The 17421-nt window shown below is 44.8% G+C and overlaps 2 protein-coding genes across 3 annotated transcripts in view; both read right to left on the reverse strand.

The window, feature by feature from the left end:
- The window catches only part of lmcd1 (LIM and cysteine-rich domains 1), a 31214-nt gene extending 26861 nt beyond the window's left edge, over nucleotides 1-4353 (reverse strand). Inside the window, exon 1 of the mRNA XM_072666331.1 lies at nucleotides 4232-4353. Within this exon, the coding sequence (XP_072522432.1) occupies nucleotides 4232-4258 (27 nt within the window). The 5' untranslated portion in view covers nucleotides 4259-4353. The remainder of the gene's footprint in view (nucleotides 1-4231) is intronic.
- Nucleotides 4354-6471: 2118 nt separating this feature from the next.
- Nucleotides 6472-14247, reverse strand: gmppb (GDP-mannose pyrophosphorylase B). 2 transcript variants are annotated; one of them, XM_072665943.1, is made up of 10 exons: nucleotides 14026-14247; nucleotides 13020-13234; nucleotides 12013-12093; nucleotides 11807-11855; nucleotides 10260-10402; nucleotides 9498-9656; nucleotides 9239-9317; nucleotides 8236-8363; nucleotides 7759-7941; nucleotides 6472-7588 (listed from the first exon to the last, which is right to left on the reverse strand). In XM_072665943.1, exons 2-10 carry the CDS (start codon nucleotides 13146-13148, stop codon nucleotides 7457-7459), a joined length of 1083 nt encoding a protein of 360 aa, XP_072522044.1. In that variant the 5' UTR covers nucleotides 13149-13234; nucleotides 14026-14247; the 3' UTR covers nucleotides 6472-7456. The 2 variants fall into 2 exon arrangements, with proteins under 2 accessions (XP_072522044.1, XP_072522043.1); XM_072665942.1 differs by having other exon boundaries at nucleotides 7759-7956.
- Nucleotides 14248-17421: the final 3174 nt, after the last annotated feature.

Raw genomic sequence — 17421 nt, forward strand, 5'->3', positions numbered from 1 at the left:
TGTGGAGTTGCCTTTCTAGCAATGCTACGAACAGTTTGCTCTGAAAATCTTCCTGGTCTTCCAGGCCTCAACTTTGCTTTGCTATTTCTTAATTATATTCTGGCTACCAGAAAATGCTTTGCTATCTACTTATATGCGGCGTCCCAAAGCCTAGGCTGCAGCCGAGATACAGAAGAAGGCCGCTACGTCACAGAAGGCTGTTCAAAAGTGTAGGACACTTCATGTACAGCCCAGGATGGCAGCCTGTGTTCATTAATACCACCTCCTTGTTCTGCTTCTCTGCATACTTCAATATTACCTTCCTTTCATCCTGTTCTACAATGATCTGGACCCCACAGGACTGACCACCACAGAGCAGACTGTAGTATTTGGGTGGTGGGTCATTCTCAGCACTGCAGTGACACTCACTGACCTGGTGGTGGTGGTGGCGAGTGTGTTAGTAGTGTTAGTGTGTTGTGCTGCTGGTACGAGTAGTGGATCAGACACAGCAGTGCTGCTGGAGTGTTTAAACACTGTGTCTCTCCACTCACTGTCCACTCTATTAGACACTCCTACCTACTTGCTCCACCTTGTAGAAGTAGTAGAAGTCAGAGACAGAAGCTCTCTGATCTGGTGCTGCACAGTTTGTTGGTGTTGGTCATCCTCTAGTCCTTCATCAGTGCTCGCAGGACGCTGCTGCTCGGTGTCGGCTGGATGTTTCTGGTTGGTGGACTGTTCTCAGGCCAGCAGTAACAGCACTGCTGTGTCTGATCCACTACTCATACCTGCAGCACAGCACACTAACACTACTAACACACTCGCCACCACCATCACCACCATGTCAGTGAGTGCCACTACAGTGCTGGTCAGTCCTGTGAGGTCCTGACCATTGAGGAACAAACAGGGTGGAAGAAGGCTAATAAGAAAGTATGCAGATGGACTACAGTCAGGAGTGGAGCTGACCAAAGGAGATGGTGTTAATGTTATGGCTGATTGGTGTATATAATACATATGGGGTATATTTTTATAGGCACCCATATATGTATAATCCACACATATAACACTGTGTGTGTGTGTGTGGGAGGGAGCTCGGGAGTTCGGGAATGGAGCAGCAAATATATGAGATGTTAGTGTTACCAGCTCGTACTGTACTGTGCGCCCTTGACACACTTTGAGGCCCTGACTACTACTAATGAATGACTTGGAAAGCTCCTGAATTACTGTTTTGTTCAGCTGCGAGGCTCGAGTTTCCACAGAAGTACGAAGGTCAAGTGGCCATTCATCAGCCAGAATTACTCGGGGGGCAGAACAAAGACAGTAAATGACTTCGGGCTCCGTCAGGTTACACCAAAACAAAGCACACGTTTGCTTATTTATGACCGACAAAAGATTTTAAAGTGGCTTTCTCATTCTGTCACGGACAGCCGTGATTTAAGCAGGCATTTGCGATGGAATATGCACTTCCATGCCAAACACTACACCGTAATCTGTCTGTGTCAGTTTTATCGTTGATAAATCCTCACAGCGTATTCGAAGTGTTCCACAAATAGCTTTGGCCATAAAACTCCTGATGTCCAGCAGCGCCCGCGGAGATCAACTGCTAACAGTCTGCAAACAGACGCAGAGAGATTAAACCCAGAGGATTCAGCATATATTACAGCCCAAGGAGCCCTTATTCAGAACTGCACTGCCATTATATTCCATATCGCTTCTGTCCAGTTACAACCATGTATCTCCATTTTAGTCCATGGTTTTACCTGTCAGCTGCTCTGTACATTGCACAAAGATGCCTGGACGAATGGACCAATAGAAATGCCCTAAACTGACTTGGATTAAAATATTTTTACATTGACTTACATCCATTTTTCCCCTCCTCCTGTAACGTCGCTATTTTGGAGGTACATGTTTTTCACGGGACAGTGACAAAATATTCCATATATATATTTGGACTGAAATATGCAAATGACATCTGTTCTGATTGGTTGATTCATGTAATATGTCTTGTATATTGTATATTATGCCTCATTAACTATATGTCCAAAGTCTGTGGACGCCCCTACTAATGTTCGAATGCATTAAGTGACCTTAGGTTGCAGCCATTTCTGACAGATGTCAGATGTGCAAATGCACACGAACAGCTTGTCTTGTCCTTGTAGAGAAGTACTGCCAATAGAATAGGAGCAGTACTCTCTGGACTATTTGCACCGTGCCTAGTGCCAAGCGTGGGCTAGAGGGGTATAAAGCCCCCAGCATTGAGCTGTGGAGCAGTGGATCTAACTGTGTTCTCTGAAATTATGAAATAGTTGGTGCTCCATCCAATAAAAGAGTGATCACTGAATGCAATCAAATCCTCACACCATTGCTACTCCAAATTCTAGTAGAAATCCTTCCTCCCTGGACAGTGGAGACAGTCACTTCAACAAAATCAGTATAAACATTTTTTAATCCCCTTGATTTTGAAAGAAAGAACGAATGAGCAGGCGTCCCAATACTTTTGTCCACATAGTGCAACTATGAATAATGCCTGATTACTCGAGTATGGTTTCACCCACCTCTGAAGCGAAGCTGTTGTATTGACAGTGTATCATTATTACGACCCTGCTTATCACTCCAGATCACTTTAACGTAAGCCAGACACAAAAGCACTTGGAGAAGAACTGCGAGTCCCTCCAACAACCACACACAGGAGCTGAGTATAAAGACAGACCCTTCATTGTGCACCCACCCACAGCTCAGGCTTAAACCTGCCAGAGCGCCTGTAAATTTGTCAGCTCCATGGTGAAGCCTCTGCACTTTCCTCTCCCGGAGAGCGTCTCGGCACAGAAGGACCGCGACTGGCTCGTGGACCTGAGCAGCGGAGGCGAATCACAGAGGTGAAAAGGGGTGTTGCTGAAATGTAGGAAAGTATTTTAATGGGCCTGTCAGGTTGTGCGTGCGGCAGAGAGAAGCAGAAGGTTAAGGCTTAGAGGTCGGAGGTGAACTAGACGGCCTCCGTGGAGAAATGTGGTGTCCATTTACTTAATCTGGGTTAATAGTAAGGGCCTGTCTTTGTAAAAAACATGGATGGAACATGTAAAATCAATTCATTTCATATTTTTAATATACATATTATCCGATTTTTTACCCAATTCGGACCGCCAATTACCCAACCTGTACATGCCCCCCCATTACACTAGTGAGGTCGGACCAACACATGCCCCCTCCAACGCCCCCTCAAGCCTCTCATTTTTCGAACAGCATCACCGGACAACCGACGCGCCTGCAGGGAAGTGCCGCCTATCCGGCTTCGGCACACCAGCCCGCACCAGATGCCGGTGACGGCCAGCACCACGGCGACCCGGTGGGAGAGAGCCATCTACCCAAGGCCCCAGCTGCCGATGGCTAGCAGCATGACCGGGATTCGAACCAGCGACTCTCTGATCAAAGTGACAGCACCTTAGTCCGCTGGACCACTCGGGGCCCCAAAACAGCCCTTGTGATGTCACAAAACCCAGAGCTTTAGCCACGCCCACTGATTTATGATGATGTCATAAGGAGTGTTTCAGTCCGGTCTGCTGTCTGGATGTTTTGTTTGTGATCACAAACTGAAAAGTAGCTAATCTCACCAAAACGTTGGAAGGAGATATATGCATAGTTATGTAAATATATATGTTACATAAAATAAATGGACAGTTCCATCAAAAACAACAGGCCAGACTTTTTTATTTTGGCCCCTGTAGATTACCGAAAGATGCCCTAATCCAAGTGCAACCTAGCCAGTGAACCTCAATTCATTAGGGTTAGGGTTAGTAGTTACAGTATTAGGTTTAGGATTTTCCCCAAAGGTAGGATTAGGGTTAGGTCCACAGTGTTAATGCACATGTGGAGAGGCCCTGAAGTCCTGAATGGTGCCCCATTGACACACAGTACACAACTCGGCTACTGAAGCCATTCAGCCTGTCAGTCTCCACAACTTCACACCTGTGTGGGTGTTTAGTTTCAGTATTAGGTTTAGGATTAAGATCAGGATTAGGTTGTTTTAAGTTTTATTTATGTTTTATTATTTTTTTTTTACATTAATATAATATAATATTTAATAATAAGCACAGTTATATTTTTATGGACTGTCAAATATTTAAAATATGGTTTATTTTGTAAAGTAGATCTTAATAATTAAAGTAATTTAGCCTCCTCTGCCTCTAAAAACAGCATAACCAAAGTCAGGCTCAGGCACTTTTCTGAGGTCAAACACTTCAAAATATTTGTTCCTCACCTTCTGCATTCCCGAAATCACCTCCATTTCGCCTAAAACGACTGTATTTCCAAAGTCTCTCGTATATAAACAGGGAATTTCGTCTCTGGTATCCAGCTCCCCCGGTCCCCAGCCTGAGCTGCCTCCCCTATTTAACTGAAGCGGGTTTTGCTGGCGCTGCTGTTTCCCACCCGCATTCCGGCAAACCGCCGCCCTCCGCTGCGAGGATTGGCCAGTAGTATCCGGACTGCTGCGCTACGATTGGCTGGTAGCGCAAGAAGGCGGGACTACGTCGTAATACGGGTGGAGACTCACGAGAAAAAGCGTGAAGTCTGTTGGGAACCGCTAACAGGCTCGTCCGCCAATCAGAGCGAAGAGGACGCCCGCCCGGACCAATGAACGGGCTCCTTTTCGCCGCGGCCGTTGAAAACGCTGCATATTATTATGCAGCGTGACGTCACCGAACGACGTGACTCACATTCTCTGTCATCAGTGAAACCTCCCGAAATCAGGGGAGGACGTTTCCTGCGATTCGACTACAGGCTTTATTTTTTGCCTTTTTATGGAAGCGGAATGCATTAGGAGCGCATTACACGCCAAAACCGAGGGTCTAATTCGTTTATTTTTGGAGCTTTTATGCGGGCCACGTCAAGCTGAATCGGAACTTGCTTGTTGTATGTTTATGAGCCAGTCATTGAGTCACTGAGGTAGTGGTGAGCAGCCTGGTGTGAGGTTTCCCTGAACCAGGGTCTAGTGTCTACACCCCCTGTCCTACACAACACAACTGAAAATGGGCCTGAAAGACCATAGAAGTGCACAACTGGCCCTCAAGCACAGGTGGAGATGTCCTGACTGGCACTCCACTGACACATAGTACTAAGAAGCCATTCAGCCCGTCTCAAAGTCCACGCTTGTGTATTTGTGTGGGTGTTAATGTGTCCGAGAGTGTCCAGCTTGTTATTAATGCCTTAATATAAGTCATTTAATAGATACACTTACCATCAGAATCCAACACTGTGGATCCAGATGGATCCAGATGTCCAAAAGCGAAAAAGTCCAAATCACAGGACTTCGCCACTAATTTCACAGTGTGTTTGAGTAGGTTTTCGCTTGATTCAGGGGATTAGAAGATGAGGAAATGGTCTCCAGAAGTTCCAGGATACGTCTCTACTGAGAAAACCAACACACCTGATCCATCTAATGGATAACCAGGACTAAAGCTCTGAGCCGAGGAGAACCATGAAGCTTCAACCTTTGGGTCTTTACTTAAATAGCTCAGAAAATGTTTTCCTGGGCTGCTTTATGAAGCTCAGGACTTTTAAAAATCAGACATTAAGCCCCTACAGCTCAAGTCACTGATTGATGTGAAGGCCCTGATCACTTTCAGGATGGAGCACCAGCTAGGCTTTGTTCCAGCTCTTGGTAGGATTTGACCAATGTAAGACTCCCATGTGTTTCCGAGCCTCACCTGGCTTGTCCAGATGTTCTGTCACATGCTTTAAATGTTTTGAGTTTTGTGACGAGGCCCCTAGGCAAGGTTTCCTTCTTGGGACGAGTATTATTCCTCCACGATGATCTAGTTTGAGCAAGCAATGCTGCACAGTAGAATAGTGCACCACCTTCAGGACTCAGCTAGACCTTCCTGCAGGTTCTGGGTAGATAGGTGGGGTTTTTGACTTGCCTGTCTTACCAGCTTATGAGCGTTTTTTTCCGACAGTTTTCTTGTTCCCCTGAACTGCCGTTTCCTAACCATTTGAACTGTGAATCATTTCAAACTGGTGGATGTCCCATTTCAGTTTCCAAGCACTTGAACTGGGATGCACCGATCCTCCCTTTTCTGTTTAATACCAATACTTAAACTTTGCGCTTTAGCCGATACCCGATACCTGATACCGATCCGATACTACTGTTGCATTAATAAAGCAGATACCTCACCATGTGAGCGAGACCTAAGGATAAAGCAGCAGGATAAACCCCCCTCAGTTCTCCGTATATGGAAGACAAGCTGTGGTGGTGACATCATTAACCCCCCCCCCCCCCCCCCCCTTACTCTCGGCTGTCCTCCATGACAGGCGCATGTCTGTAGGTTATTCTGATTCTGAGTTATGAAGCCTAGAATACCGTCAATGCGGGAATTTGGGTTCAGTGAATGGATCGGTCCTGTGGATCGGCCCAATTATCCGATACTCCAACCAGCTAACTTCGCCAGTATCGGATTTCAACTAATTTCAACACACAAAAAATGAGACAAGCTGCTTGCTTATACAGTTTATATTAATTCTGATAAAAAATGTCTTCATTAAAACTGTTCATATCGTCGGTATCATTCAAATACTTCATATTCAGGACATGCATTTTTCTGCAAACGGTAATACATTACTATTTTTGTTCATCTGTACCGTGTCGCCACCCCATGTTCACTACATACAGGTTTTGCAAATGTCATATACATACGTAATGTGGAAATCATCTAGCATTTTTAAAATCAATCAACGAGGGCCTTGATTCTAATATTCGGGCATGGCTTTTTTGTTTGTTTTTATCTTAGTGTTGCTGCATCCGTTGCTGCTATTCCACGTTAACGTGTGTAGTAACAGTGTAATCAGACAGTATGGCACCGTTATCCTAGTTCCTAGTGCTTCCAGGCTAGACTAAGTCAAATCTGTACTGTCTATAACCATACGTATATATTATATATCCCAGGATATCTTAGCACTACCTCAAATCATCCGAAAAAACAAAACAGTCCAAAGAAACGAGATGAAGACATAAAAGCTGCAAAAGGAACACCAAAGTCCCTTCTTTGTTTTTAAGGCGATGTGACATCATATCCAGCCTTTGCCACGAATGAGCTCAGTGCCGGAAGCCGCTGCATACGATGCACAGTGAATTTGACGACGGCGCTCATGTATGGTCTGCAGCAAATGACGCACGGGAACATCTAATCTAGAGAACCCCTTATCCTGAACTAAAGGGTCAAACACAAAAACGTGTTTTCGGATTGCATACGTTTTTCTCAGAAGTGTCTCTTTTATCCCCAAACCCTGAACATACGCTCAACACACCATCAACCCAACTCCCGCTTTTAACGAGCTCCTCACTATTCATCAGTTTTTCGTTAGTTGTCCTCGCCAACGCTCTGAGGGACGCCTAAAACCACTGGTGCCCTCTCCACCCACATACACACACACACACTTGGGCACTTAGTGAGAAGCGTGTGCGTGTTTATGTGTGTGTGTGTGTGTTCTACATGATGATGCGGGGCTCAGGCACGGAGTCTGTGATGGACTTGTGAGGCAGGACATTGGCACCGTTGATGTACAGCTCGTCATTGACAATCACGTCTTCACCCAGAACTGTCACGTTCTCCATCCGCACCTGAGAGAGAGAGAGAGAGAGATGTGTTACGACCACATGACGAGGTATACCACCTCCCACCATTACCAAACACAAGCTTGGACATCCTCCAACAGTACCGCCACTTTCCCACCCACAACCTAGGTGCATTGTGTGTGTGTTTTTGAGATGGAGAGCATCAGTGTCCTTACCCACTGTCCCACTGAAGAGCTCCAACCCACAATGCAGGACTCCAGCCAGGAGTGAGAGCGGATGTGAGCGCCCTTCAGCACCGTGCAGCGCTTGATCCGCACGCCGTCCTCCAGAACCACTCCTGCACCGATGGTCACATTGGGTCCAATCGTGCAATTCTCTCCGATCACTGCCGTGGGATCCTGAAAAGAAGGCGGCTCATTTGGTGTCTATAGTTTGCTTTGAGGCTACTCATCAATTAATCTTAAATATACTCAAGTAGTCCAAATTACCCAGCAATAAAAAAGTCCTTCAGAAAAATCTAATGTCTGTGTTCTACACCATAATCTGGGTTGGAATTCTTTTTATTTGTGAGTTCAATAATAAATCCTAATGCTCCGGTCTGAAGAGAGCTGTCCGATTATCTTGTGCTGCCATCTGGTGGACTACCACAAGTGAAGCTGTTTCATGGGAAAAATGCCTTTCACATTTCTTACCACCAGCACATTGCCGAGGAAGCCAGGCCCAGTGCGGAGTCTCTCGGGAGCGTGCTGTCTGACAGACTGCAGGTACATGCACATGCCAGTCAGGAAGTCTTTAGGCTGCCCGATATCCATCCAGAATCCTAAAACACAAAACAGAGACAGTTAAAGCAGTTAGCACGGTGCAAGATATGTGCCTAGATCACCACATGTTGCATCATTCCCACTTAAAAGGTAAAAAGATACCCCCCCCCCCCCCCCCCCAAAGCAATGACTCTGCCCCAGCTCCCACCCACAAACCAAGACACTCCCCTAATTCCCACCCACAAGCCAGGAATCCCACTCCTTTTACAATTACAGGTCAAGCCCCCTGCCTAATTCCCACACACAAGCTAGAACACCCCTCTTATTCCCACCAACAAGGCAGGAATCCCTTCATTCCCACTTAAAGGCTATAACTTCTGCCTAATTCCCACCCACACACTTGGACACACCCCTAATTCAATTCTACAAGCTAATACTCCCACCTAATTCTCACCTAATGACCCCCACCCCCCTCAAATTCCCACCCACAAGCAAAGACAATCCCCCCCCCTCAAATTTCCACCCACAAGCTAGGTCACCTCTCTAATTCCCACCAACAAGCCAGAAATCCCCCTTCATTCCCACTTCCAGGACAAGATTCATACCTAATTCCTACCCACAAGTTAGGATACCACCCTAATTTGCACCTACAGTTCAAGATTCCCACCCACATGCAATGACTCCACCCCCCTCCTCAAATGCCCACCCACAAGCTATAAGCTCCTTTGGATATAAGAGATTATAGCTGCTAATTAGCTCTGTGCAAGTGCATGTTTACATCATCCAACCTATACCTTCATCCATACTAATGCAGCACAGTGTGTTTATACACACGCACACACACGCACACACACGCACACATACATATACATATATATATATATATATATATATATATATATATATATATATATAAACTGTGTTACTGCTGTACCTTGAAGCTCCATGGCGTAAAGGTGCCCCTCCTTAGCCATGACTGGAAAAATCTCCTTCTCAATGGAGGTGGGTCGTAGCTATAGAAAAGCACAGACAGTGAAATGAATAAAGCCCCCCTCAGGCTAATAAAGCTAATAATACCACAGGTGAAACAAATGAAAGCTAGCAGATCCAGTACGGGTGCTAACCAACACCACTAGCTTTTATTCACGTTCAGCCATCAAACTATCCCTTTCAAGCTCAGGTGTCAGCCTAACCTGGATTCTGCTCAGCATAGAGGGGCTGAAGATGTACATTCCAGCGTTGATTTTGTTGGAGACAAAGACTTGGGGCTTCTCGACGAACCGGTGAATCCGGCCAGTCTCTCCCTCGTACACCACCACACCATACTTTGACGGCTCCTCCACTTTAGTTACCTGCAACATCAGCCAAACGATCAGATAAGAAGGTGGTCTGGAGAACCACACAAATTCTTCCTTCCAGATACTGAAATCTTGAGCTTGTAACTGGAGCTCTTCACTTAGAAACCTCTACCTGTAGCTCCACCTTGGTGGTGTAGTTAGACTCTGTAGCTTATAGCTATTTATGATTGATCAGTGGTCAGATTCAGCCTCACTGCTCCTGGCTCAACATTCTGGGTGGTGATCCAACCTAGCAGTGGCACTAAAATTAGCACCAGTCACACACCACCATGGCACTGACACTGCTGTGCTAAAAATGGACCACCACCCAAATAACTCCCTTGGATGAATGAGGAAGCAAAGGGTTGATACAGTGTGCAGCACCAGATTGGCTAATTGGACCCCTATAAAGTTAGAGCTCATGAAAGGGTCAGTGAGTAGCGGTACAGGTTAGAGCAGCGGGGTGTCCAATCTTATCCGCAAAGGGACGGCGTGGCTGCAGGTTTTCATCCTCAACAGCCAATCGAATGCTCTTCTGCTTCTGCTACCCGGCCCAATGCTGAGGAGAGTGGACACCTCTGGGTTAGAGGTACGCTGGCTGTGATAGTTGGGACTTACAACAATGGTGCCTTCTTTGCCGTGGTTCTTATGAAATTTCAGCATATCCTGAAATGGGAAGTCGCAGATAACGTCACTGTTGAGCACAAAAAAGGGCTCCTCGTTGTCGGTCAGCAGCTCCCGGGCCAAAGCAAGGGGACCGGCTGAAAGGAGAGAAGTTCAAACGAATAAGGAACGCTGAGAACTTAGTTACCATTTAGGAAAATTCTAATTGATTATAATAATTAACATGATCCGTTCATCATGAAAAAACAACTACCAGATACACATTTTGCCAAGAAAGTAAAAAATGGAGACAACTGTGCCACAAAAACTAAAAGAAGAGCTACTAGATAAGTACACTTTATAAAGGAAATGCAGAAAGGTATGCAGATGAAGTGGTGAAACTGTTTTTGCTAGGTGGTTGCTATGGCATACCAGGTGATCACTAGGCTGTTGCTACATGGTCACTAGGGTGAAACAGTTTTTTTATTGCAAGGTGGTTGCCATAGCATTGCTAGGTAGTTGCTGGGCTGTTGCTACAAGGTCACTAGGGTGAAACTGTTTTGTTTTGGGTTTTTTTGTGAGGTGGTTGCCATGGTTCCCGGTGGTTGCCATGGGGTTACTAGGTGGTTGGGATTCAACCCAAAATGTACAACCATTTATTCCACCTCTAAAACATCTGTTTTTTGCGGGGTGAAGGTGTACAAAAAATGGACGTATTGCACACTCCCCTAATTCCCACCAACAAGGCAGGAATCCCCCTTTATTCCCACTTACAGGCTATAACTTCTGCCTAACTCCCACTCTCATGCTAGGACACACCCCTAATTTAATCCTACAGGCTAATACTTCCACCTAATTCCCACCTAATGACTTCACCCCCTCAAATTCCCACCCACAAGCAATGACTCCACCCCATCTTCAAATGCCCACCCACAAGCTAGGTCACCTCTCTAATTCCCACCAACAAGCCAGGAATCCCCCTTCATTCCCACTTCCAGGACAAGATTCCCTCCCAACAGCGGGGCGACTGATGCCAGAGGGGACCGACGACTCCGGCAAGTGGTACAGAGCATCTTCTGTACCTAATACAGTCCATACCCCAACGTCTCGCTAATATCATCCAAGCCAAGGGTAGTTATTCCCACTTTCAGGTAGGAGAGTCAGAATACTCTGACAAGACGTTTGAATATTGATCTGTGATAAATATGATAAGATGTTTAAAAAAGTTATGTTATATTTCTAAAAGCAAGTGCCTTGGGGATGAACTGGGGGGTTATTCCAAGACTTCTTTTACAGTTACAGGAGTGAGAAATACAAGTCAGGACAGACTGGTGGCTCCTGGACATTTAAGGGGCTAACTTATTAACAATCCCAGCCAGGACCCAATACCCTCTAGAGTTTATAACACACTTGTGTACCTCTAAGAACAAGTCAGACCATTTGTACTGTAGTCACTGATGTTACGGAATAATAAACATTTGGCTGTAATACAGCTGAGATTTTAAGGGGTTACACTCTCCCTCCAGCGAGTCTTTACTAATGTGCTTAGAAGATTCACCCACCTGTGCCCAGCGGCTCCTTCTCGTGTGAAAGGGAGATTTTTATTCCAAGCTGTCAAAAGCAGATCAACAGATCCTGGTTATTTTCCTCAATCGCACTGATGTCCCCATCTCCTGTTAACTTAAACACTCCCAGGTCATTACAGAACACTAAAGTTAAATAAATATGGCTGACAGAACGGAGCCCTGTATGACTAAAGGAGCCTCACCCTCTGTTCCTGCGCCTTCATCTCCCTCTCCAGGAGTTCGGACATGTAGCTCACGGCAAGAATGACATGGCGGACTCCGGCCTGCCCACAGACACGGTCACAGAATGCACAGGTTAATATGATTATGCTGGCAAAGCAAAAAGACTGATCCCTCATCAAAGGGAACCTGGACATCCACCCACGGGAGAACCGAGGAGAGGTCTAGGCAAACATTTCTACGTAAGAAGCAACACACGCCCCCATTTATTATTATTGCAAAAACACGAACAAGCAGCTAGACAAGATACTGTTTTAATGAGGTGGTTGCTAGGGTATACCAGGTGGTTGCTAGGTAGTTGATATGCTGATGCAACACGGTCCCTAGATTGAAACTGTTTTAATGAGGTGGTTGCTAAGGGTATACCAGGTGGTTGCTAGGTAGTTGATATGCTGATGCAACATGGTCCCTAGATTGAAACTGTTTTAATGAGGTGGTTGCTAAGGGTATACCAGGTGGTTGCTATGCTGTTGCTACATGGTCACCAGATTGAAACTCTTTTTTGCAAGGTGGTTGCTATGGGATTGCCAGGTAGGTGATAGGCTGATGCCAAATGGTCACTAGGGTCAAACAGTTTTTGCTGAGTGGTTGCTATGGTATACCTGGTGGTTCCCATGGGTTGCTTGTTGGTTGATTTTATAATGGTAGTCAACCTGAATTTGACCCTAAAACATCCAATTTTTGGCACCAAGCTCCGCCCACCAGTGTACAGCATCTATGCTGTTAAGGTCTGTTCTCAGACTCACATTTTACATACAATATCTATAATTTCATATTTTTTTTCACATTTTAATTATTTCATTTTTTGCACATTTCTGCCTCATTTAATGCTCATTTTCATGCCTAAACTTCTGCACATTCAGTCTCATTATCAGCATCATCACTTCCAAGTTCTCTACAAACCATCAAACTCAAAGGTGGTTCCTACCCACCTCAGACCAGAAGAGGCCACTTCAGAACAAGCACTGACCTTCACTAAAGCTTCCACCTGATGGAGGAGGATGGGCTTGTTGCAGAACTCCACCAGTGGCTTGGGCACGCTGAGCGTGAGGGGCCGTAATCTGGTGCCGTAGCCCCCGACGAGGATCAGAGCTTTCATTGTGGAAAGGCGAAAGAGCAGTCAGCACAGGTGGGCGTGGGGCAGGATGCACAGGAGCATCAGGTAGGACCAGCTTCCACCTGCACCTGAGACACAATGGCAAGGGAGGAGTTAGGAGACGGGCTGGGAGATACCGGTATCGGCCAACCCTAGAGACAAACACTCCCACACATCCTAGAGACGATCCGTCAGTGGCAATGGCGATGGAGACGTGACGCAAGAAATCTGGATGCCACTCATACCACCTTCATAAGACGTTATAACACTGCATATCCTACTGACAACTGGCCAGCTTAAGCTGGTCAAACTGGATACACTGGGTGAACAGCTTAGCTCCTGACTAATATTGCTAGGGTATAGAGTAGGATGGGTTAGCTGGTCTACCAGGATGTCCAGCCCGACCAAGCAAGTCATACTGGTTGGTAGACAAGCTTGGCGAGTAGGAAGAGCTGGATGATCAGCTTTGATCGGCTGGTCATGCTGATCGAAGAGCTGGTCCATTCATCTGGTGGACCAGATCTTCAACCACCTTGACAGTCAAAGCCCAGCTTGGGTCATCTCACACCAGGAGCAGCAGCAGGAGGAGCAGTTCTCAGCCTTGTATACAACTACAGTAGGTATAACCAGAGAACATCCAACCTCAGCTCCACCTGATCTGATGGGAGGACACCTCCACCTCTTGATAGATAGTTAGTTAGCTGGCTGGCTAGCTGGCTATCAACAGCTCTGCTAAAATCAGCCCCAATTCAGCTGGTCTGGTGCCACCAACAGTCCCAAACAGTCTACCTAAGAAATGATAAACGATTAATATGACATGTGATATTAATATCAGTGCAGTTATTCAGTAAGAACCCCTCAGCCCCCCCATCACTCTCACCAGTCACTGCTCAGCTCTGGCTGAACCTGCAGGTCCGGTTCCTGGTTAGTCCCAAATTCTCCCAAAAAGCAGATCCGCGCTGGGTTCTGTCTCTCCACAGAGGAACTCTACTGAAAGGAGGTTCTCTCTGCTCTCTGAAGAACCTCCTAGAAGATCATTTACAGAGTTCATTCATTGAATAACAGCCAGTTTACTTCTGAACAGGAAGACAGATCCGGACCAGGGGGCAGGTCTCAGAGCCTACGTTGTAGGTCGATGGTCAACGGAACGTACCATGTAGTTCCCGGGGGGGGGTTCCTGAAATTACACCTTCAGTAACTTCAGTGATTATAACTTCATAAAGTTGAAACGTTCAATAAAAGCTAAATAAGGCTATATACAAAAAATATAAGCTATAAAAAAAGTGGTATTGTATTTGTGGCTAGCCTGTCTCTGTATTTGTGAGGTAATTTACTGTTAAAAAAAAGTAATTAAGTACAAATATCAGCAGTGTATTAAATCAATAAAGACTGTATTACAATTAGTTATTATTATTTTTTAATTATGTTGCTTTTTTATGTTAGAAAATGTCTGTCAAGATCAACCCAACCACCCCGTCACGCAGATTTTAATAAATGTTTTTTTTAAATAAATGTTGTTTACATTTTTTTTTTTTTTTTTTTTACACTTATGACGCGTAAAGAATTTGTGCTTGATCATGAACTTGCTTACATGAAGAACCGTGGCCAGTTTAGGATGACATTTACAACCCTGTCCCAAAAACAACCCCGTCACGTACCACCAACTCTGAAGATGGCAATAAAGATGGAAATAAAGAAATAAAAGGAATAAGGTGGGATGTGGTGGGAGTGTACTGTTTTTTTTTTTGAGGGTGAACCTCTTTCATGTTCTACCAGGATGTCCAACCTGACCAAGCTAGTCATCTAGTCATGCTGGTCAACAAGCCTGGTCATACTGGTGGGTCAGGGTCAACCAGTATGAACAGCTTGATAAAGGTGCAAGCACGGTACTATATACAGAGAAATGTGTCCTCTGCATTTGACCCATCTGTGGAGTGAACACACACACACACACACACACACACTAGTGAACTAGGAGCAATGAGCACACACACCCCGAGCGGTGGGCAGCCAGCATCAGGGGAGCAGAGAGTGTGAAGGGCCTTGCTCAAGGGCCCAAAAGTGGCAGCAACTTGCCAAGCCCAGGTATCGAACCCACAACCTTGTTAACCTTGTCATCAGCAGCCCGGAGCTCTAACCGCTGAGCCACCACTGCCCCTGATGGTCAGTTTGGTCAAGATGGTCATGGGGATAAACCAGCTGGTCCATCTATCTCAAAGGCCATCAGAAACCAGCTGCTTATGTTTTTATAAGGGGCAGTGGTGGCTCAGCGGTTAGAGCGCCGGGATATTGATAACAGGGTTGTGGGTTCGATTCCCGGGCTTGGCAAGCTGCCACTTTTGGGCCCTTGAGCAAGGCCCTCTTTACCCTCTTTGCTCCCTGGGCGCTGGAGTTGGCTGCCCACCGCTCTGGGTGTGTGTGTGTGTGTGTGTACTCACTGCCCCTAACACGTGTGTGTGTGTGTGTGTGTGTGTGTGTGTGTGTGTGTGTGAGTGTGTGTTCACTACCAGATGGGTTAAATGCGGAGGACACATTTCGCTGTACAGTGACAAATACATGCACCTTTACCTTTATTTAGGGACAATGACACCTCTTACAATCTCTCACAGCAGGTGAGCCTTTGAGTATTAGAACTGCGGTGGAATCACGATACACTCAGCAGCTGCAGTATTAATGAATGGTGTCTCCCCCCTCTCCCCTCTCCCCCCCTCTCCCCTCCAGTAATGGTATGTGCCGCAGTGTGTGATTTGGCCGCGCCCCATTCGCTCTCCGTCTCAGCCAATCAGTGCAGAACAACGTGGCGCGGAAGTAGAAACGAGGCTGTCAGTCCGAAACCGACCAAAACAAACCGCTGATATTAATCAAACGTAAAGAAATTAATCAATAAAGGAGTTTAATTAATACATTATTAATAAACTAAACCTTAGATCAGATCGGGTCCAGTCCAGGGGCTTATACGAGGAATCTAATTTAGCAGAACTCGTGCTTAGTAATTCACAGTAAATAAAGCTGAATCTTAATTTTTTATATAAAATAAAAATACGTTATTTATAAAACGTTATTTATTGTGTACACAAGTGTAATTTACAGTTAAAAAAAATTTTTGCCAAGCAAAAAAAAAAAAAAAAAAAAAAAAAAAACGGTACATTAATTATGATATTTTATCATATGTCACAATTATGACATGAAATATCTCAATTACGAAAAAGCATCTCTTATTAAGCCCTGATGCCATAAGAACCTACACAGGCTTTTATTTATGCCTAAGTTTTCAATGTCATTTAAGATGCTCTGTTATTAATAACACATCTACATTGTTTAATCAATGTTTAGGTCTCTAAAAGTTTAGAAAATAAAGTTAAATAAAGTTCCTCATGAAAATACCATCTGTGCTGCTCAGTGCCACTAAGATTGAACTCTTAGACTTGGTGAAGTAAAGATTTCTTAAACTGCGCAAAGTCAAAAATGTTATTATGACATCTAATAATACTTTCTTATAATTACAAGATTGTTCGTCAGAATATGAGATGTCCAGAATGTGTCCGAACTTCTCATTAGTGAGATCTCGCAATAACGGCCCATTTCTTTTGTAATTCCAAGATGTTTGGTCAATTATGGCATCCTCTTCACAACTTCTCGTAATAATGAGAAGCTTTCTTGTAATTACAAGATGGATGTAATTATTATTATTATTATTATTACAAGAAGTTCTGCTATAATTACTACATAACATCATATAATAAGGTACTAATAATGGCCTAATTTTTTAAAAATGTGTTGTTTTTTACTTTTAATGACATGTTTATTTAATAAAATCACATAACGGACGCTTTGCTCTGCAGCTAAATTTGCTTGAAGAATCGGTCTTTAATTTGTTCAGTCTAAAATCTTTCTGCTCCAACCAACTACTTTAAGCTCATGAAGCCCAATTAGCTTTTCATACAGAAACTGATAGAAACAGCCTGGAGTCAACAGGGTTCCTATTTCATAAAGGCCTTGCAATGGTTTTCCAAGGATAGGAAGGGGTTCATCTCTACACCAGGCAGAGATATTAAGCTTATATTTGATCATTTGAGTATTTACTGTACTCTGGAAGAGCAGGACATTGGGCTGCTGCTCCGAAACATCTGCATTTTATGTATTTGACTTCTTTCGTAACCCTAAAATTCATGAATTGCCATTGACGTGAAAAATATCTGATTGTTGAGGCACTTTGTTCAGTGAAGATTTGGTAAAAGTATTGGGACGAGAATAAAACAGAGACGCAGGACAACAG

The sequence above is a fragment of the Salminus brasiliensis genome, chromosome 21 (genome assembly GCF_030463535.1).
Source record: "Salminus brasiliensis chromosome 21, fSalBra1.hap2, whole genome shotgun sequence".
Lineage (NCBI taxonomy): Eukaryota > Metazoa > Chordata > Actinopteri > Characiformes > Bryconidae > Salminus > Salminus brasiliensis.

Bases quoted from the DNA above. Each gene is read 5' to 3' on its own strand.
- gmppb (XM_072665942.1), bottom strand. From the start codon at position 13,148: ATGAAAGCTCTGATCCTCGTCGGGGGCTACGGCACCAGATTACGGCCC. The intron at 10,403-11,806 runs GTGGGTGAATCT...CTCTCCTTTCAG, and splicing joins GAAGGAGCCGCTGGGCACAG to CCGGTCCCCTTGCTTTGGCC. The intron at 8,364-9,238 runs GTACAGCAGTAA...TTTGTGTTTTAG, and splicing joins TTACGCCATGGAGCTTCAAG to GATTCTGGATGGATATCGGG.